Below are 23,768 nucleotides of genomic sequence, written 5' to 3' on the forward strand. Positions count from 1 at the left end.
TTTAACTGTTATATCTGTTATCTTCATACAACTAAAGTATAAGCTTCAAATGTGCTTTTAACTGGGGGGAAATATATACAAATATATTCTTGGTTTTAAGTTTTCTATAGTGCTTTAATAAATTGTGTTTCAAAAGCGTAATAAACAGAACAGATACAGATATAAGTACTGCTGCACGACTTGAATGACTTTCAAAAGTTAAACGATTCATACATTTTATATTACATTTACATTTACATTTAGTCATTTAGCAGACGCTTTTATCCAAAGCGACTTACAAATGAGGACAAGGAAGCAATTTACACAACTAAGAGCAACAATGAATAAGTACTAAAGGCAAGTTTCAGGTCTATAAAGTCTAAGAAGGGAAGTGTTAGTAGTATTTTTTTTTTTTTTTTTTTTTTTTGTACAGTTAGTGTGATATTCAAAGAGGCAATTGCAGATTAGGAAGTGAAGTGGAGACTATGTATAATAATATACATTTATAATAATAATAATACAATAATAATAATAATAATAATAATAATAATAATAATAATAATAATAATAATAATAAACTAACAAAATAGGTACACAAAATTATAATCCACTGTGTTATGAAAACAAACAAAAAAATACATCAGAATGTTCTGATTGGACGATTTCTGTTCAACGCGTCTGACGTCAGATCCAGTCATTCGATCCGTCATCATCAGTTTTGACGCAAAAGGGGAAGTTGGGAGGAACCTAGAGGAAGGTACGATTCTTTGGGCTTTAAACATTTTTACCGTTATATAGATTTAGCGATGTTGTTATTAAAGTAAACCACATTGTTTTTCAGCTATTTATGTGTTTCTTGATTTGTAATGGTTTATTCTACATGGTGTCACGCTCAGGTTTGTGTGTGCGCGCAGAGCGCGCGGCCTGTTTTTTTCTTAGCATTAACGTTAGCACCATTAGCTTTCCGTAACCATTTGAACCGGAGCATCTGAGTCTTCTGACAGACCGGTTAAAGTGTCACTGAGACGATCGGAACACGATTGTCACTGAGCTGAGTGTGTGTTTACATGTGTGTATTACAGACAACAACAGCGGAACATTTAATATAATTAGCACAGTTAGCATCACAAGCTAACATGTAGCTCGAGCTTCATATGACACTAAATACATTTTCCATTTGAATAATTAAGTGGCGGTGCATTTATTTTACCCTCTGTCAGAAGTGGAAGATACCCACAGATTTGTTCTGTAAACACAAAATCAGCCTTTAAAACATACTGTTTGTTTTGAGGAGATTAAGCTAACTTTTAAGAAAAAAATTGTAATTTTATCAGCCATGTTCATTTTATTGGATCATCTACTAATAAATCTAATATTACGTGCAAATAAATGACAATGCATCGCTTTTTAGTTTGAATGGGTTATAAACTATCATACGTGCTGATTGATCATGGATATGACGTGTGTTTTGCACTGTCACTCTGCCTCATACTTTTTATCTCACATCAGATGTAAACAGGGTTATATATAAAGTATATTTATAGCATATTATGTCGAGTAGACTTTGGGAGTTAGTTAACTATTGAAGCAAAGAGACTAAAGAGGGCTGAGTTTGAATAGTGTGTTGTTTCAATAGTGTACATTGTAAGTGCTTATCACAGAATTTGTTTATGCACAGAATACCCGAACAACTCCTCACAGTTTTGTATTCTACTTACTATTTATTATTTCTTTCATAAAGTATTTAAAATATGCAGCCAAATCTGAAAGAAAAAAAACTTGTATCCAAATTCCAAATGTTATTTTGGCACATATGCTCAAAAAGGTAAGTCAAAATAAGGAGGAAGAAAAAGAAAACGCTGGAAAACCAATTCTGCAAAACGATGAATTTATGTGTCTCCGATTCTTATTGTTTTATCTGGATATTGTGCAGTACTAATTAAATATAGTTCGGAGTAAAAAGTTAATTATAATTGATTAATAATTTTTATTTCCATTGTGGTTTTGCTTGGGTACTATAAAGGGGCTTCCATAATATGGTCTCTTTAGTATTTTGTAAGCTATAGTGTGCCCAGCATGGCTTTGTTTTTATTTGGATGCCATTTATAGACACAAGACAGACGTCACTGGCTTTTTGGGTCAAAGCACAAAGGATATTTAAAGCTTAACAGACTGGCAGTTCCTGAACAATGTCTGTTGTCTGTGAATTAATCATGAGACCGAATTGACAAGTAATTAATGGCATGACCAACACAATAGATAGATACTGTTTCTATGACCCCTCTCGTATATTACATTTAGTTTGTTCTACAACTTGCGTCTTTTGAACAGTCCCAGTCTTTTTGTCATGTTTTTGCTTATTACATAATATGGAAGATGGCATATTAATTTCTGTCTACAGTATATAAAGTGCTCAGAATAAATAAGCACACCCCATTTTTTTTTTTTATAAATTTCTCAGTGAATATAGATAATATATTTTGGTGCATTTGAACAAAACAGATTTATTAAATAGATATATTTATTAAAATAATATTTTAGTCATCAAACGTCTTTAGAAATAATAATAAAAAACATTTAAATTTATGCAAAATATTGCAAAAACAAAACTTTATATATTTTTGGTATCTCTTGATTTTTCCTCTTTTTAAAATTTGCATTTAATATTTTTTCCTAACATATACATTTGGACTACTAATATTTGGACTGTTCTTTTGATTTTTTTTGCTAGATTAGCCTCAAGTTTGGCTTCACTACTGACTAATCTAATGCATATGCACAAATTAACTATTATAAAGCATCATCCTATAGAAAATATAAATTTAAAAGAGAGATTTGTGAGGGGTGTACTCATATATGCTTAGCACTGTACATAAATGGTTTACCTCAGGATGTATTGAGTCAACCAAGACACCCCTGATATATATTAAATTACGTAGTAGTGTTCCTAAATGAGGATTGATACTAGATTATTAATGTCTGTTTGTGCAGATCTGGTAGTGACCGTCTTGACTTCAGTACAGGAGATTGGGGTTTTGGGTCATGGCAGGAAGAGGTGGAGCAACGAGACCTAACGGGCCGAACACCGGCAACAAAATCTGTCAGTTCAAATTAGTGCTGCTGGGAGAGTCTGCTGTGGGGAAGTCGAGTCTAGTGCTGCGCTTTGTAAAAGGACAGTTTCATGAGTTTCAGGAAAGCACAATAGGAGGTAAGACAAACGCTTCATTGCCTGTTGTTTACATGTCTTAAGAAGTAAAGTAAGGTTTTAAAAATTATTAAAGAAATGCTTAATGGAACGGTATTTAGTTAATTGATACCTTTAATGTTCTTAAGGAAAGTATGTACGAACTATATCATCAGAGCACTATGAAATACTACAAGAGCAAGTAGTTTTCATTTTAGAGTCATGCCCTTTTTGTTAATTGTTTGGATTTAATAAAATGCAAATAAGATTACAATTAAATGTACAATTTAATTAATCATAAGATTGTCAAGTAAAAAGTAACAATTCCCTTTATTTGAGAGGTTTTACAGAAGTTTGCTGTTAAAATTGTGATATTCCTTAAAAAATGTGACAATAGAAGATATTACAAATAGGTTAGACAGATATGCACATTGTGTTTATTACATTTAGTTTTTTCTATATATTTAATATACATTCATAATCTCGTATGTCTCCATACGAAGTTTAAATTGTGATTGTCATGCTGCGTTCACACCAGATGCGGAACGCGCGTCAAGCACGAGTGATTAACATGTTAAGTTAATGCAAACGCGTGAATAGGCATCCTGCAGCGCGATATGCGCGAATTGAGCGTTTTGCACGTTTAATGTGCATTTCGCGAGAATTGCTTGAGTTCGAAAGTCTGAACTTTACCGGACATTCGCGCCAGGTTAACCAATCAGGAGCTTGTTCTTGTGGGGGCGAGATTTAGATGTACATCTGTTGTTGGAGTATCGGGGGAAATCCTCCAGCCGACACCGACAAAAAGTTCATCAAACTGGGCTGGGCTCAGTCAGAAGCACCGCTGAAAGCCTCCGTCATCCAGGTTAAGTTTCTGGAGAAGTTGATGAACTCACAGAGCTGGAGTTCTCACAGAGCTCCACCTCTGAAATGATCTAGTGGACTCAGACACGGCCCTAAACGTATCGACGCTGTTTTTCAGCCTTCATAAAGCACATAAACAGTTATTTTCTCAATAAAATCCATGTTAGCTATTTAGCTATGAAGCTAGAGTCACCGGGCAGACAGAAGCCCTGCCCATCATGCGAATCCGCGTCTGTTCTGAAGTGAATTTGACGTGCGAATGAAGCGGATTCGACGCGCAAATGAAGTGAGTAAACTCAAATGTTTACGCGGCTATTTACGCGCAAATAGCGCAATTTATCCGCGCGTTCCGCGTCTGGTGTGAACGCAGCATTAGTTTTGGGTAAATTACTTAAAAGTTATCTGACAAATTACCGTTTACCACTGGAGAATTGTAATTTGATTACTTAACTAATTACTTCAAGGTAAAGTTATTGGTAATCTGATTACTTTTTATATGAGGTAACTTTTAAAACATACAAAAAAATACAATGTAATTTAATATTCGCTGAAAAAAACAATTCAATGTGTTTAACACAGAAGCTTGACAAATTCAAAAGACTTAAAGATAAAATAACTAGAAATTCTCTCATTATTTACTTAATCTTCACTTGTTCCAAGGTTGTCTTTTTTGGGTTGCTCTTTTGAAAACTGGATGCCTGTAATAATTGACATTCATAGTAGGAAAAACATACTATATCTGCAGTTGTGGAGACAAACTGTAAATGCTCAAATGTGGAATACGTTAAATCTGGAATATTTGAGTGTGTTGCGCCAATTGCACGCCGCATGCCCATTGCTGTGCACCTCCTGAAGGAAATAACGAACTTGTGCACTAAGACGAGATATGTGAACGGCCCCATAAGCAGCTATGCATCTCTTAATATTTTCAGAAGTTACCTTCACTCCCGATCCTTCACAAAAATTAAATTTAGCTTGTTTAGATTGAGTTGGACCGCTGCTTTTTTGGGCACCGGTGTCTTCCTTTTCGACGAGTATTGTTTTAAAATGCTTTCTGTGCTTGAACAAGTTGCTGGTAGAGTTAAAAGCAGTCAAAAGTTCTTTTGATTTCCGCTTTCGTCAGCAACTATTTCAGCACTTATTTCAGCTCAAATTCTCCAGAAATTTAAAAGCGAATGCTCATTAACTGTCACTGCAGAAAAACAAGATTTAAAAAAAACAAAAAGCAAATATTGTTTTCTAAATAGTTACAATGCAATTACTCTGACTTTAGTAACTTTAGTCAGATTACACAAATTAAACAATTTAATTTGTTACATTACTGAGTTCCCCAAAAATTTAATTGGGGGTGTACTCACACTGTGCTATTCGAACCAGGCCCGTTTCCCAGATAGTTTGAGAAGTGTTGGCTGGCCCTGGCCTGGTTGGAAGAGGTGTGCCAGAGCGCGGTTCACTTGGGCGCCTGAGCCGGAAACTAAAGACGAGACGTGACTTTTAAGGGACTGTTTTATGAGTGTTTATTAAACATTCAGAAGGCTCGTACACAGAGATGCTTTTCGTTTACGTTTATCGTCAGCAATTTGAGACGTTTTTCCGGATTCAAACCCAAGTGATTTTCACTGGCGTCCAGCAGAGGAGTATGCAAAACCACTCCTTGACATTAGATGGCGCTACACAACTTTAAACTTCTGACAGAAGTTTAGAAAGAAGAAGAGAGAAATTTGACTCGCTCGTTGTTATGGATGGTTCTCGCTTGTTGTTAAAGATGGTCCTTACTGTTCAATGAATGCAAACTGTCACAGTTTTTTTTAAAGACGCAAACCCCTCACTGCATGACAGCTGCTCCTGCAGCACGATGACTTTATGATTGTTTATTAGCGTCAAAAGTGGCTGATCTATTCGGCAAAATATTTAAGGGTGTCACTGCATCCTAAACGACTAAAACGATACAACTAAAGAAATCTCCACAGTGCTGAGCGAGATCACTTCTCACTGAACAGCGCATCATCGATGACGTAAGCATGCTCAGGCGCCAGTGCAATGTGAGTGTGGGCCGTCAGGGGAGACGGGAGGGGGGGGACAAACGTGCTTCGTCCCGGTTCAAGGCAACTGCACATAGTGTAAGTACGCCCTTAAAAAACAGTAACACTTTACTGTGGAACGCGTTACACCCAACTCTGAAGATTATAAATATTACATTTCACACAGCCCAGATTTAATTATAAGCAGTTACCAGATGCTGTCTGTATATAATCTAATAGGGCTGTGCAATTAATCGAAAATTCAATTTCGATTATGCCTTCCAACGATTATGAAAAATCATTAATCGAGATAAACGATTATTGCATCATTTACCGCCCCCTTTCCAGTTGTACACGTGTTGCTCTTAAAAGTGCGAAAGACCGCATGATTCTGTCTGATTCATGTCAACCATCATTTGTGTAATAAACAAACGAGTTGAGATTCTCTAAACTATTAAAGAGACAGCGCGCTATAATCCTTCTGCCGCCTGTTTTTCTGATTATTAATCAAACAACAAATGGAGAACATGCCTCTGCTCTTGACTGAAGAACTTTTGTAGCTAAAGTGTTTCTTAAAGTGAAGATGCTTTAAGCACAGTTTGTTTTATATTTTATTCTATTGTTTTAATTTCTCTTTCCTTTGCAGGGTGGAAAATAACTCAGTTGAAGTCTGAATTATTAGCCCTCCTGAATATTAGCAACCCTTTTCCCCCCAATTTCTGTTTAATGGAAAGAAGATTTCTTAACATAATAGCTTTAATAACACTTTTATAATAACTGATCTAATTTATCTTTGTCATGATGAGAGCACATAATATTTGACTAGATATTTTTTCAAAATGCAAGCATTCAGATTCAAAGTGTGATTTAAAGGCTTAATTAGTGTTATTAGGCAGGTCATTGTATTACAGTAGTTTCTTCTGCAGACAATCAAAAAAATATATTGCTTAAGGGGGCTAATATTTTAGACTTTAAAATGGGTTTCAAAATTTTTAAACCTGCTTTTATTCTAGCCAAAATAAAAATAAAAAAGCCTTCCTCTAGAAGAAAAAATATAAGGGGAAATATTGTTAAAATTCCTTGCTCTGTTAAACATCATTTGGGAAATATTTATTTTTTAAAAAATTCTCAGGAGCGCTAATAATTTTGACTTTAACAGTAATGGTTTTGAATAATCGTGATTTCAATTATGACCAAAATAATCGTGATTTTTTCCCCAAAATGGAGTAGCCCTATAATCTAATGCATGTCTGTCTGTCTCCATTAGCCGCCTTCTTGACTCAAACATTATGTCTGGATGACACAACGGTGAAGTTTGAGATCTGGGATACAGCTGGCCAGGAGCGCTACCACAGTCTGGCCCCAATGTATTACAGAGGAGCACAGGCGGCCATAGTGGTGTATGACATCACAAATGAAGTGAGTCCTGGCGTGCTTCATTCAGTCTGCACTTTTTACAACAAGTACTTTTTCTTAATCTTTTAAGACTGTAAAATGACTACAAATGTCCTCATACAAGCCATTTTTATTTAAACTAACCTGTAAAAATGAGTCTTTCTAAAGTCCTTTCTGCCTCCCTGTGAGTGAATGACTACAAATTGCATCAAATGTTTAACATAAGTAAATGGTGTTAACATAGACAAATAAAAAAAAAACATTCCATTTAATATATCAACAGGTCAACAAAAGGGTGAAATTTGTTTTCCTAGCTAAATTACTGCTAGCATAATAAGTGGACTCATCACAGAAAAACATAATTATGAAAAACATGTAAATGACAACATTAAGCACAAACAAGAAAGCTTCGAATACAGATAATAATAATAATAATAATAATAATAATAATATTTTTTTGTATAGCACTTTTCCAACATACATGCAACTCAAAGTGCCTCACAAACAACAACAAAAAAGCATTAAAATAGACCACATAAACTTGTCACATATGCTCAGATAAAAGCATTCATGTACACAAAATATATACAATATATACTATATACATCTGCAAGCACACACCATACATACACACATAAACCTAGAACAATGTAGATAAAATGCATACACCTTAAAAGCTTGTGCATTCATACGCAAATTTAAAAAGATGTGTCTTAACACGCTTTTTAAAATAATGAATACTAGGAGATTCTTTCACTTTAAGAGGGAGACAGTTCCAAATTTTTAGAGCATTATGGCTAACAGAAGTGTCGCCAGATCGCATCAGGTTTACGGAGTAAAATTCTAAAAGCCCAGCGATAGAAGAGCGCAGCAAACAGTTTGGATTATATTTTGATAAACAGTCGGAAATATAGGAAGGTGTCATGTTGTGAAGTGCTTTATAAACCAATAAAAGATTCTTAAAATCTATTTTTTGGTGCACAGGTAACCAGTGTAATTCTATTAATACGCGTGTGATGGGCTCTCGTTTCTTCAATTTCATTAAAACTCTGGCTGCTGCATTTTGTATCAGTTGCAACTTCATTATAGAACCCTTAGGTAAACCAGTATAAATAGCATTGCAATAATCAAAGCGAGAAAATAAAAGCATGAATTCATTTCTTGGCATCATCAAAAGATAGGAAAGAACGAATTTTGGCAATTTCTTAAATGATAAAAACAAGTTTTTGTAACTTTAAATGCATGTGTTACCCCCCCCCCCTCTCCCCCTGTCCTTTTTTTTTTTTTTTTTTTTTTAGGAATCATTTGCACGTGCGAAAAACTGGGTGAAAGAGCTTCAAAGACAAGCCAGTCCAAATATTGTAATAGCTTTGGCTGGGAACAAGGCAGACCTTGCCAACAAGAGAGCGTTGGACTTTCAGGTTAGTGGTGTTTGAACAGCCACAGAGGAGCAGACGCTTCCTGTTGGCTTTACAAATGAGATGCGGAACTGTTTAGAAACAAACAAGCATGCCGCGCAGACTTTCAGACGCGTACAAACTGTCTGTTTCCAGTTTCAAACCCTCACTTGTTTTCTGTCGGACACAGGATGCGCAATCATATGCAGATGACAACAGTTTGCTCTTTATGGAAACGTCGGCAAAGACTTCAATGAACGTCAGTGAGATTTTTATGGCGATCGGTAAGTTGTCAACCAGAATAACTGGCTACTTTTTTGACAAATAGTTATATACTGTTGACCAGGCCAATAAGAATTACTGTGTTATTCATTCTAAATGGATATATTAACAGTGCTCTGCCCCCCTGATAAACACTTTTTTGCTGCGGATGATAAGTTTTAAATCATTGTGTGCCTCTTGGGTTTTATGCCTCATGTATACACTCACCGGCCACTTTATTAGGTACACTGTCCAACTGCTTGTTAACACAAAATTCTAATCAGCCAATCACATAGCAGCAACTTAATGCATGAAGACATGGTCAAGACAATATGCTGCAGTTCAAACCGAGCATCAGAATGGGGATAAAAGAGGATTTCTGTTGCAACATTAGAATGGTAGGGTCAGAATTGGGAGTCAACAACATGAAAGCATGGATCCATCCTGCCTTGTATCAACTGTTCATGCTGGTGGTGGTGGTGTAATGGTGTGGGGGATATTTGCTTGGCACACTTTTGGCCCATTAGTACCAAATGAGCATTGGTTCAACGCCACAGCTTACCCGAGTATTGTTGCTGACCATGTCCATCCCTTGATGACCACTGTGAACCCATCTTCTAATGGCTACTTCCAACAGGATAGCACGCCATGTCATAAAGCACAACTTATCTCTGGTTACTTGAACATGATAATGAGTTTACTGTACTCAAATGGCCTCCACAGTCACCAGAACTCAATCCAATAGAGCATCTTTGGGATGTGTTGGAACGGGAGATTCACATCATGGATGCAGCAAACAAATGTGCAGCAACTGCGTGATGCTATCATGTCAATATGGAGCAAAATCTCTGAGGAATATTTCCAGCACCTTGTTAAATCCATGCAACGAAGGATTAAGGGCAGTTCTGAAGGCAATAGGGGTCCAACCCGGTACTTGTAAGGTGTACCTAATAAAGTGAGTGTATATTTCTGTTTGATAATATTTATAACTCCCTTGAACAGCTGTTAACGCTCAAACTGATTAACACTGTTGCTACGTCGTTATTAAAATCTGTTTTTTTTTCCCTCTGTGAAGACACTTGTTGGGAATGTCTACAAGACTCAAATAGACCTTCATTTCTGTTTGCACTTCAATAGAAGCTTTGAACCACAGCATTTTTCTTTATAATTTCTTTATTACAGTTCATAAATTTCAGAAATGCAGAATAAATATTATTTTGGTAAATATTGCTTTATTTTTGGTTAATTTAAATGAGAAAATGCTATAGTTCATGGGTAAAAGTCAATTAAACAATGTCATGTAATTAAACACTGTAAGGCCAAAACTATAATAGAAGTCACAGTGTCAGGCATTTAAATACATCTTAATTACATTACATTGTGTTATATTCATTTAAATGGTCTCCGGGCAAATTTTATTTGAAGGGAGAATGACCAAAATGCCCCTTTTGGTTGCAAAGGTTGCCGACCCCTGATCTATTGACCTTATTCTTTGCGAGTGGGCAAAGCCATTTAAATCTGTCTGGCTCGAGACTTCAAGTGTCATTAGCCGCATTTCCACTATTAGGCCAGTGCGAGCCAGGGCTTAAATCGGGCCAGGCCGGGCCAATCGCCCGAGAGGTTGAGCAGTGAGGCCGAAATCATGTCACGTTTCCACTGTGGGGCTAGTAGCTCGCAGCGCGTCATGCAAACCCCGCCCCCTGACCATCCCCTGAATCGATTGTCACTCAAACCGCCCACTTCAGCGAGAATCATGCAGATAAAGCACATCATCACGAAACTATTAAAATTAGGACAACCAAAACAAACAAATGACACGTTACTGTACAGCAGTACAACGCATGTCTATACGCACATGCCTGTGTGTTTTCATTCATCATATTAATTTACTCGATGACCGACTATTTGCATTGAAATCCAGTGGTCTTGCCACCAACGGAGGGACCCAGCGCAGGGAGCGCACACATCCATAATATAACACCACATATATAAAATTCTCCGTTAATAACTTGATATAAAATGTATTTTATAACATCCTCTAGACAGAATCTGCCTAACATGCATCCCAATAAATTTGAAACAGTTTGATATAGTACCTAATTGTTATAGCTATAGCTTTTGTTAGTTTTATATTGGTTTATTTATTTAATGTGATTTTATTATAGGCCTATCTGATATTTGTAATTCTTTACATTATTTAAATATAGCTTAGGCTATTTTATCTAGATATGACACTATTGTTTTGAGCCTACAAAAGTGGACATGAAATTTGTAAAGTTTAATGTCTTACTGTTGTATTCATATAGTGTATTATCACCAAAATGAATTAAAACAATAAAAATAAAAGAAAAAAGCCGCTCGCGGCATCAACAGAGCTATGAATGGAGCGCTCTTTTCCTCGGTCTCACACACATACACAGACATCTAAACGCGCAAAAACACACTTATTAAACTTGACAAAACCTCTTGAAAACCTTTACTGTCTGCTGTGTCTTTAATATGGTGTAAAGATTATTATGCGTTATTGAAACATCAAAATGCAGCAAAGAAAGATCATTTTATGCAACAGCCTTACATTTAAAAGAGAAACATAAGGGCGATCATATGCAAAAAAGACCCCAGCCTATAATTTGTTCCAGATGTTTTCTTTCCCTTATTTATTTATTTGTTTGTTTATGTGTTTGGCGCATGTACTCGTGTGCGATCGGAAAAATGTGCCCGCCTCTCCTTTCACTCCGCCCCGAAGTCCTGGCTGGCCCTCTTTGGCCCAAGGTATTCGGCGGGCCAAAAAAGGCCAGCCACTGGCCCCAAGAAAGCCCCGCTTTGGCCCGATTAGGCCCCGGAAGTGACAGTGGAAACGCCACTGGCCTTGGCTCGCTCGCTTTAGGCGCGATAGTGGAAACGCGGCTATTCACTTCCATTTATTTTTAGACGTTAAAAACAGCTCGTTCTGCTGTTGCAAACTGATAATTTAATATTGTATTATTCTGCTTTGTCTGTATAGTCATGAACACACTTGTTTGTAGAGTAAGTAGTTTGATTGTTTTCTGCTGTGTTTTATTCCTAGTTATTTCCTCCATAGGCAACTGAATTGGACGTTCTAAAACAGGGCTGCCCAAACACAGTCCTGGAGGGCTGTTGCCCTGCAGATTTCAGCTCCAACTTGCCTCAACACACCTGCAGGGATGTTTCTAGAAAGCCTAGTAAAGGCTTGATTAGCTAGCCCAGGTGTGTCTGATTGGGGTTGGAACTAAACTTTGCAGGACACCGGCCCTCCAGGACCGAGGTGTTTTCTCAAAGTAAAGCCCTTCAGATGCTAGATGTAAATAAGTATAATAACTAACTATAAATAAAGAAATAAATAAAACATAATTGGTTATTTTTAGGTTTACATCTTCAAATATAGCGTTAGTTTAACTGCAGTCTAATTGGCTCATAATTAAGGATTCAAGATGCAGTTTTTGTGTGAACAGCATGCTTCATAATGTCAGATCACACATCATCGAGTTACCAATTACATATTATCATAGACGTTACCTTTGATCCACATCTATGCCACTCAAACAAACAAAATGCTAAAAAATCTAAGCGTGAGCCCTCGGGGCCCAACTGTGAACTTTCTACCTGGAATATCTGGTTTTGGTTCTGGCAAGTACAGTTGAAGTCAAAATGATTAGCCCTCCTCCGAAATTGTTTGCATTTCACAAATGATTTTTTAACAAAGCAAGGCTTTTTTTACAGTATTTTCTATATTTTTTCTTCTGGAGAAAGCCTTTTTTGTTTTATTTTAGGCTAGAATAAAAAGCAGTTTTAATTTTTTTCAATAACTTTTTTTTTATTTAGTTTTTATTAGTTTCCAAATTAACATACAGATGTATGGTGTACAGGGTTTTCCACATTGGCTACACAAAACATCCAAAACTCAAGATTCAGATGTTTCAGAAATGAACGAAATTATAAAATACAGATAAATTTCATAAATAAACAAATACAGGGATTACATTAATCAATCAAGGACATTATAAGGATAAATCAAAACAATACACTCACAGTTGTTTTGTACATCGTCAAAAAGAAACAGATGAAAGTGATTTGTTGCTTTTCGATTACAATTCAGTTGTGTACTTTTTTTTTTTTAATCTACACCAGAGCTTAGAATGACCAAGAGGCGACACTCAGTAGAAGGTTCCATTGCAACAGCCCCAGATTCTGCCATTTCGAAGTGAAAGCGATCTGCGGCTGTCCATTGGATCTTATTGCTGTCGCGATGGCAAGAAGCTGCTTTGTTTTTTATTTATTTAAAAAGCACATTAACGCTGAGATACAACCTGAAAGACGCCAATACAACACTTACTATCACAATCACCAGCCCTTTTAATAGTTTATTTTACAGACTTATAATATGCTGTTGTTCTAATGGAATTTTAATTCCAAAATGGCTGCCGCACCACCTAGTGGCTGTTTTCCAAATCGCACTATCCATACAAGAAACATGCTAACACACATTTATTCATTCATTTTCTTGTCGGCTTAGTCCTTATTAATTCTGGGTCGCCACAGTGGAATGAACCGCCAACTTATGCAGCAAGTTTTTACGCAGCGGATGCCCTTCCAGCCGCAACCCATCTCTGGGAAAGCTAACACACATGTACTTCTCTATTTATGCCGACTGTTTCAAACTTTGTAAAAACGACTTCAAACTTTCAGGCTAGGCTTTCTTAAGCCACTACAAAGTTTGTCTACGAACTTTACTTTTCTAGTTAAAACTGTTATCTTTAGAAATGTGTTGAAAAATAATCTGTTGAACAGAAATTAGGCTGTTAATTCAGGAGGGCTAATAACTGTACATCATTTGGAGATCAAACTCTTATGCACACTTGCAAACCTAATAAAAGATCGCTCCTCTTATTTACTAAACACTTCCATGTCTGTCTCTGCACCTTAGCAAAGAAGCTCCCGAAGAACGAGCCCCAGCCCGCAGGTGCCAACACAGCCCGCAACAGAGGAGTGGATCTAACAGAAACAGCACAGCCCGCCAAAGGCCCCTGCTGTAGCACCTAAACCACGCTCCTCACCTCCTAACCAACCGCATCACATCTGGACATGGGGCTCCTCCTTCCAAAACCTCGCTCCTCCTCCTCGGATTAGCTAAAGACTCTGTATAGCTGTGTTTCTAATACTTTCTTTTTTTTTTTACTTTTCATTTTTAAAGAAGAATATGTAAATCAGCAGTCTACCGGATGCATGTATCACTACAAAAGCTACTCATTTTAACTTAATTCAGCAGGAGAACAAAAACAGATGAGAGAATGAGAGAGAGATTGATATATGTAGAGAGAGAGAGAGAGAGAGAGATTGATATAGATTGATTGAGTGTGTTTGTATGCATTTAATACCTTATGATCAGGCCCCAGGCACAGTCTGCAATGCTTTTCTGCAAAAGGGGTTTCAAATAAGCTGTTCCTAATTGACTGTAGCCAACTTGTTTAATAAACTTGCATAACAATTACGTGGAAATCTACATGCAGATTTTGTCTGGGCCTGTTTACATTGCAAAAAAAAAAAAAACATTTGTTACTTAGTAGTCCAAATATCTAAAAATTCCTAAATCAAGAAGCATTTTTCAGAAAGCAAAAAATATTGTCTTTGTTTTCAGAAATGATGTGTCAAATTTAAGTGAGTTTTTCCTTACAACAATGAAAAAATTCTGCCAATGGAGTAAGCCCATTTCAAAGTGAAAACTAGATTATTTTGCTTCCTCCGTTGGCAGATTATTTTCATTGTTTTAAAGGGCCATGAAACCCCCACCGTCTCAGTAGGGTGTTTTCACACCTCTAGTTTTAAAAAAGATAGGAAAGTGGGTGAGTCGGGGGAGGTAAAGAGGGAAGGGTTTGCATAAAAGTGAGTTTCCGTTTGGGCACACGCTGATTATCATAGGCAAAATTATCGCCGTGCAGTGGAGAATGAACATATATAATCGAATTATTTGCCAAATTATTAATTTGTGGACTTTAACTGCAGTTTGGCACTTTCACTTTCATTCAGGAACATTTCATGCATGTCCCCCATGAAAAACAAGATATAGGTTGTGAGGAACTGCTGGAAGAGTGTAGTTTTAATCGAATTTGATACCGCACGTTGTATAGGAGAAAAAACAACTCTGCATTTCTCTGTAACTTACAAGCAGCTTTCTGATGCTACCTACCGAGTGCATGTGTTTAGACTATCCTGTCACAAAATGCGCAGTATAACTGTCACGACGGTAATAAGTTGATTGCGGTGTTTACATGTTTACATTCGCATAGCAGCATTTACAGCAGACCTTCCAGTTGATAAAATTGTATTGATATTAACGTACTGTAAACTTAGTAACTAAATCATTTTGATTAAGATATATCTATAAAAACAGAGTACTGCTGACGACGATGCGAACTTACTTTGCCTCTGAGTATACAAACGACACTGATCGCTCACTTACCAAATCCGTAGAGACAGGTCAATCAACACTAACTGGAACTGTGTCTTTTTTTTTAAATGAAGATGAGCGGCAAATCTAATTTCACCATTTCCAGATGCGAAAAGTAGAGGTCTGCATTTCCGAATAAATCGCGGGAGCGGTCGGTAATGGGTTTAATTTGGGACGGGAGCGGGCTGTCTAGCAATATCGCGGATATTGCTATGCGAATGAGAGAGCGAGAGAGCGAGCTTTGCCTGTGTGAGTGCTTGGTGCTTGTGTGTGTGTATGTTAGTGCGCGTGTGTGAATGAGAGAGAGAGAGAAAGCTTTCCCAGATAGCAAAATACACTCGGGCCAGTTCCGGCTAGATTCTCGCCTGCCGGAGACTTATCACTCAGCCCGGCTCCGGCTGCCGGACTCTGGATGCTTGTGGACTCACTGCCCGATTCCGGCCCGAATCAATCGGGCCAGATGCGGCGGCCGTAAGCGAGCCAACGCTGCCACATCCGTGCCGGAATCGGCCCGAGAGTAATGTGCGCTGCGGCCCGGAGCTGGCGCGACTCAGTATTTATATACCTTTATATAAAACCTTTTGGTATTACATTGGTACTTGATACAAGGTATTACAAGCCTTTGAGTTGATGTAACAGCAAACGCCTGTGTGTCTGCTTGGTGCTTGTGTGTGTGTTAGTGCGCGCGCGCGCTGGGGGATTTTCGGTTTTGGTCTCCCCCGCTCTTTAGCGGGATCAGGCGCGGCGGGCAGAAAACGGGGCGGGTCGGGCAGCGGGACAATAAATTCTTAATACAAGCGGGGGCGGGTCGGGCAGCGGGACAATAAATTCTTAATACAAGCGGGACAGTCGGGTTCGGGCTAAAACCTGGCGGGTGCGGGCGGGAGCGGGATTCAAAATTTAGTCCCGCGCAGATCTCTAGCGAAAAGCTCTTGTGTAAAAATGTTCTTAACAAACACTGTCGCGTGTCAGTGTAATCCTCTTGTGAGTCCAGCTGTGCTCTCATAGCGGGAAATGAAAACAAAACCTTCGTTGCAGCACATTTATAAACACAACACTGACGACCCGTGTCTTCAAACAATTTATCTTCCACTTGTTTCGGCAACACAACGTAGCATCTCTCTGCCGTCTGAACTCTGTAACGGGTAAAAACTTCATTGATATGCATGATAGCTTCGAAGTTGCACCTCATACACATTGGTTTGAACCAAGTCTTTCTCATGAATTAATGCAGCACACTCAGAGACGTCACGATGTACTCGCTGGTACACACAGCCAGTCTCCACGCTGGAATTCACGTAAGGATTTAATCACCGTGACGCAGCTACAAAAATTCATTTTAAACCGAAATAATTTGCTTGAAATAACGCGAAAACAGCCAATTTTCACTTTTTGTGAGATACACGTGTCCTAATAGTGTTTAAAAGCAGAAATGGACACACATTTTTTGAGATGTTGACAGTCATATATGTTTCGTGACCTTTTAAGGAAAAACACTTAATTTGGACGTTTCTGAAAACAAAAATATTTTTTGCTTGTCTATAAAATGCTTGATTTGGGAATTGTGGGATATTTGGAATATAAACAAGACAAAAAGTCTAATAGGAAATCATTTTTGTTTTTGCACTGTCTCATTCTGAACTGATAGAGAAAGAGTAAAACTTCTCAAGAAAAAAAAATCCCCCACATGCTCCATCAGCAGCCAGTCTGAAGCTGTGGTTTGAATGCAGTAGTTTCTTATTTGAGTTAATCATTCCTCTGCGCACCTGCTGTTACCTCGATAAGCCACAAACCTCTGATTTTCCTGAAGAAATTAGGCCTTCAGAAGCATCTACCACTCTAAAATGGGGGTACCCAAACTCAGTCCTGGAGAGCCGATGTCTTGCATATTTTAGTTCTAACCCTGGTTAAACACCTGAACCAGCTGATCAAGCTGTAACTATGTATACTAGAAACATCCAGGCAGGTGTGATGAAGAAAGCTGGAACTAAACTATGCAGGACACCAACCCTCTAGGACTGAGTATGGGCACCTCTGCTGAGTGATAAGTTGAATTTACTTTAAAAAACGTGAGTAAACATGATGCCTCTACAGCGATTAGTTGACTTTACTTAAAGGGATAGTTCACCAAAAACATAAATTCAACTCACTATTAAAAATCACCCTTAAGATAAAAACATCTGTGAGTTACTTTTAGTTTCTGCTGAACATCAAAGAAGATAATTTGAAGAATGCTGAAAACCTGTAACCATTGACTTTTTATGACAAAAATCCTATGGAACTCAATAGTTAGGGATGTTCAGCTTTCTTCAGGATATCCTCTTTGGTGTTTAGAAGAAGAAAGAAACAGAGTTTGAGTAAATAACGACAGAATTTTCATTTCTGGTTGAACTTTTGCTTTTAAAAAATGTAATTGACTCACTGTTTAACCCTTTGATGCACTACATGAGTCCAAATTGACCCGTCTTAAGTTTATTTTTTCTATATCTGTTTTATAACTTGTTTATCAAAGGGTTAAAAATCACTTGGTGGTTCTAAACATTTGTGAGTCGTTTCTGTTAAACATAAATTTGATATTCTGAAGAATGCTGAAAACCTGTAACCATCGACTTTTAAACTAGAGAACATACTTTGGAAGTCAATGGTTACAGGTTTTCAGCGTTCTTCAAAATATCTTCTTTGGTGTTCAGCAGAGAGAAACATAAAGGTTAAATAAATAATGACAGAAATTTCATAATTGGGTGAAATATCGCTTAAAAAAAAAAAAAAAAAAAAAGAGAAAGCCCATTGCCTTAAAATGATTAAGTAAATTAACTCTGCATAATTATAAAAATGAAGTCAACTTAACAGTTCCAGATTAGAATTTTACTACACTGTAAAAAGCAACTAGTTACTTAACTTAAAGTGAGTAAACCCGGTGCCTTAAAAAGCAAAAAGTGGATTTTACTTGTGTCCTTATCACTAGCCAATCGGATCATTCCAAATTTACATATAAATATCCCGCCTGAACCTCATTCCTCATCTTCGTTTTGGAAGACCCCCCCCCCCTCCTCCTCCTCAGTTCTAAGATCGAGCGACGCGGTGGCTCAGTGGCTAGCACTGTTGCCCCACAGCAAGAGGGTAGTTGGTTCAAACACTAGCTGAGCCAGTCGACACTTCCTCCGCAGAGTTTGCATGTTCTTCCCGTGCCTGCGTGGGTTTTCCCTGGGTACTTCGGTTTCCTCCCACAGTCTAAAGACATGTAACAAAAGTTAGCCTCAAGCAGCTATTATGTACACATTTGCACAGTTGGCGGCCTATTCTTGGGAAGTTATCAAGAACTACCTGATCACGTATCCCTCTTAATGCTTATTGACCAGACGAGAGCCTTGGTCTCCGAGCTCAGGGTTCTCTCATGGGACAGCATGCCAAACCTGCTAAAATAGTCAATCATTATCTAAGTGGGAACTCTTAAAACTTATAATTATGCACATACTCTGCACGGTGGCTCAGTGGTTAGCACTGTCGCTTCACAGCAAGAAGGTTGCTGGTTTGAGTCCCAGCTAGGCCACTTGGCGTTTCTGTACATGAGAGTGTATGGGTGTTTCACAGTACTGGGTTGTGGCTGGAAGGGCATCCGCTGCGTGAAACATGTGCCGGATAAGTTGGCGGTTCATTCCGCTGTGTCGACCCCTGATAAATAAGAGACATTACATTTAGTTTGTTTACTTAATAATCATAAGGCAACAAGGTTACTCAATTTAAGTAAACTTAAACTATTAACTAGCAACTATTCACTTTTTACAGTGACTTCTTTATAACTGAAATCAACTTGTAGCTTTGAGACACGAGTGTCCAAACTCAATCCTGGAGGGCTGGTGTCCTGCTGATTTTAACTCCAGCTGGCCTTAACACACCTGCAAGATGTTTCTAGAAAGCCTAGGAAGAGCTTGATTAGCTAGACTGGGTGCATCTGATTGAGGTTGGAACAAAACTTTGCTCGAAACCGGACCTCCAGGACTGAGATTGGACACCCCTGCTTTAAGAGGAACAGGTTTACTCACTTTTTTTTTTTTTAATCACGTTTTTACAGTGTAAAAAAAGTCATCCAGCTGATTGACGGGGAACTTACGAATGGCTTGAAAACTGGCTTTGGGGATAAAGAACAAATTAAGAAAGGCAGTCAGTAAAACACCCTGCTGTATGGATTAATATTCTATTATTCGTTAATTGGGGCTCTTTTCTCATCTCTGTATTATGTTATACACTTAACGTCAGGTCCATATGGAATCTGTGCATCTTACAGGGCAAAATCTTCCGAGTTTTGAAGATTGAAACCTTCTTGGTAGCTGTGCATATGATCAATTAGCCACAGTATTTAACATTATTTAAGAGGAAACATATATGCAAGGGGAAATAAATGTAAGCATTTTAATCTTGTACAGGAATCTGCATTTTATGTGGCAAAACCTACTGAATTCTGAGGATTTAAACATTGAAATGTTTGTTTTTATTATTATTATTTCGATTATCGGTGGCTGTGCACATGATAAAACTAACCTAAAGTAGGGCTGGGCTGATGAACGATATTATATCGAATCGCAATAACTTATGTCAATAACATGATAAGCTCTGGATATTTATACGCTATATTGATCTAAGAGCCAATCAGACAGCAGAAATGTGCAACAATGAGTGTGCTGATATTAGAAATGTACTGAAATTTCTGCCACCGAAAATGTATTGACCGAAAATGTTGTGCCCTTTAATGGACGCTCAAATTTTTGTGGCTTTAATCATCGTTGACTCTTTTAAATCTGGAAGCATTAACAACTTATATCGAAATATATAGTTATCAATATGGAAAATAATTGAGATTTTTGCCAAATCGCCCAGCCCTAGTCTGAAGTATTTGATAAATATGCAATATTAAAATCAAGGCATTTTTGAACTCTGCACAGATTCGGTGTGGTCCTGGTGATGATCAATTTAAATCTCTTTAACACGGTAATGTAACTTCAGCATCTCGAACATGTCCAGGAATCTTTCCCTGCTTTTTATTATTATTGTAATCTTACTGGATGTCATGAGCAAACTGTGTCACCGTCAGTGATGCAGTGCAGTTTTGTGTTGTCAAATTTACTGAGGACTAAAGGCGTGTGTTTGCAGGCTGATTCGTGTCGTCCAACGAGATTAAAAGACTCTGAGGGCCTTTGCTTCAATGACGGAGATCTTAAAAGTGTTTCGGTCTGCATTGTTTCGATTTTGCCTGCCATGACGGACGGTCATTTTTTTGCACACTGTACAGCCTCTCATAAATCCTACTACCAGTTTGAAGTTTCTTTTTATTCACACACGGAGAATCATGTTTAAATGGTGGTCTTTTAAAATGTATGTAGTGTTATTAACAAATGAACTTGACATTTAGTCAGTGGTCTGTCTTGTACCTTCTCTTAAAATGGTTTTATTTCTAAAAATCGGATGAATTGGACAATTGAGTTGCATTTCTTTTTCTGGTTTGAAAAGTGTGGCTGCCTGTTTCATCATCATGGACTATGGTGGACTTTCTAACACTCCTGAAGTACACGGGTAGCTGTGGCCGGCTGACGTTCAATAAACCAAACAGCGGTGTAAAATGCATTAACGCTGAGAGACTGATCGATTTTTAAATGTCCAGGTTCTAGTATATTTCCAATAAAGGGGGTGAATTGTATTAAATACACGGTGTGAATGCATGATTCAGGCGTGTATGTTTGTCTATGTATAGTGTTTCTGCAGGTTTCACCTGTCAAAGTCAAATTTTCAAGGGCACATAGTTTACCCCCTTTTTTATGATTTATTATGTTTTTTCTGAGTTTGCCAGTTTAGGTTCAGTTGAAAACACAGTTCAGATTCGTTTATTATAATATTTTAAAAAGTGTTATTTGGGGGGGGGGGGGGGGGGTGCAAGAAACACAAGGGGTACACAAGTTGCTGTTTTAGGGCCATGTTGCTTCACATGAAAATTAGTTTTGACTTCCCGGCAAACCTAACAAGGGGGCGGAGCAATGACTGTAAAAAAATATGGACGACGCGACAGCCCTTTTTTCCATTGAACGCCTTGAGGGCAAAACGCCTGCTTGACGGGCACAAACTGTCGCAAAAGACTGCTGAAATTGGAGCCTTGACATGCGCAGAAGGACTGTCTGATGGAGCCAGAGGAGGAGCCGCGAAAATGAGCGGAGTCGAGCTTCCAACCAAACGCTTTATGTAAAATCAACCACGCCCCCCGAACTTCTCAGCATGTCATATCAACACAAATGGATGTAATAACGTTAACAAATATGAGGGTTTTATATATTCAATCGCGCCAGCTCCGGACCGCAGCGCATAACCTACTCGCGGCGTCGCGGGCTGATTCCGGCTCGCATGCGGCATCGCCGGCTCGCTCGGCCGCCGCATCTGGCTCGATTGACTCGGGCTGGAATCGGGTAGTGAGTCCAGGCATCCGGAGTAGGTCCAGCAGAGGTAGTCAGTCTGAGCTCTGAGGGGTAAGTCTCCGCCAGGCGAGAATCTAGCCGGAACTGTGTTTTGCTATCTGGGTGGCTAGGCGTGTATCAGCAAACTAATAAAGCCCGAAAAAAGCCCTGAACTTAGCGAATAAACAGTGTTCCACCAGGATCATGTATGTCAGAAACTATAGTTTACTGCTGAACTCATTTTGTCATGGTAAAATAACACAGAAATCAAATAATAACACTTCAGTCTTCTGCCGAAGCTCAGACGCCGCGCTTTGAGAAACTGTCAATCACAGCTGTCAATCACGATGACACGCCCAGCATTAAATTACTGCTAAAAACAAACTGTTTGCAAAAATGAAGATCTGCACCTATGTCAGCACAATAAACAGTGCCTTAATCGACCAGAACCATCTTTCGGGAAATTTTATTGCAAGTGTAATAATTTTTTTTATTTGGGCTCAAGTCTCCTTCAATAACACGGAGGAGGCGGGCTTTATGACTTGTACTGCAGCCAGCCCCCAGGGGGCGATCTAACGGCCGAGACCTTCACTCAAACGCAGGCTTGCGGCACACTTGGGGCGGAGCCAAGAGCTCCTCCGCTCTGTGTTTGGCAACAGACAGTCAAGACAGAGAGAAGCAACATGAGTGAGAGGACCTGGGGCCTGTTTCAGTAAGGAGGTTCAAACAACTCGGAGTTTAAACTTGAACTCTGAGTTGATTTACCGAGAGATTAAAAACTCTGAGTTTTCGGTTTCAGAATAGCTGATCTGAGCTGGGTCAATCAACTTTGCGTAGACCAACTCAGAGTTAAGCACGCACACCGTGACTATAAAAAGGCATTATCAATAGAGCGCAGATATTATGAGTGACTATGGCAACATCTTAAAAAAAGAGATCACCATTTCTTTCTCCAGCTGAACTTGATGTTCTCATGCAAAGTTATAGCAAATATGAGTGTATATATTTTAAAAGAAGCAACCATCAGTGAAACAGAGACAGTTAGCATGGGAAAACAGCTGCTCAAGTTAATACGTAATTTTTAATTTTAAGTATTTAAACATTTAAGTATAATAAAATAAGTAATGTAATGTGTGACATTTATTCTTTTTTTCTAAACTTTTATACACTTTTAATAGATTTAAGAGTGCACTTGTAATGTGTCTGCCTTTTTATTGATCAAGTGATAGAGGTTGATATAACATTAAGAAGGTAAGCAGTAATAAAATAATTTTTAGACAGAATAATAATCCCATTAATCTAGTAACAGTACATGTCGAAGGTTAAGCTAAGTATTTATGAAAAAAAGGACAAGCCTCGTATGTTACTATGTTCTGTGTGTGACAAAAATGTAGGCAATAGCTGTGTTTCCATCAAAATACAGGCTATTACATAAATTTGTGCAAAACTGGAATAATGCCTAAAAATAAAGCAGCGTTTTTATTCGATGAGTCGAAGAGAACACAGTCGTCACTTCCTGATTAACTTGCACAAAATTTCAACAGTAAAAACAGAATTTACTGTGGTAGAATAAGCTGCATCAATGATTTTTTATTTAATTAATGTACTTGCGCCTCAGAAGACAATTGACAAACAATGAACACGTGGGGGCGTTTGAAGCCAGACGGGGAGATCTTGACACGCTGCAGACACTCGGAGGTAATTAATAATATACACTAATAATGAAACAGTAAATGCATTTTAGAATGACTAAAACAACTTTTA

The 23,768-nt window shown here is 38.1% G+C and overlaps 1 protein-coding gene across 5 annotated transcripts; it reads left to right on the plus strand.

Moving 5' to 3' along the window:
- Positions 1-687: 687 nt before the first annotated feature.
- Positions 688-21,264, plus strand: rab5ab (RAB5A, member RAS oncogene family, b). Of its 5 annotated transcripts, none has more exons than XR_015510344.1 (7): positions 688-875; positions 2,971-3,187; positions 7,316-7,467; positions 8,742-8,864; positions 9,031-9,124; positions 14,047-16,374; positions 16,417-21,264. XR_015510344.1 is itself a non-coding variant. In XM_087285431.1 (6 exons), exons 2-6 carry the CDS (start codon positions 3,022-3,024, stop codon positions 14,160-14,162), a joined length of 651 nt encoding a protein of 216 aa, XP_087141557.1. In that variant the 5' UTR covers positions 688-875; positions 2,971-3,021; the 3' UTR covers positions 14,163-18,349.
- Positions 21,265-23,768: the final 2,504 nt, after the last annotated feature.

The sequence above is a fragment of the Danio rerio genome, chromosome 16 (assembly GCF_052040795.2).
Source record: "Danio rerio strain M-AB ecotype USA chromosome 16, GRCz13ab, whole genome shotgun sequence".
In the NCBI taxonomy this organism is placed as follows: Eukaryota; Metazoa; Chordata; class Actinopteri; order Cypriniformes; family Danionidae; genus Danio; species Danio rerio.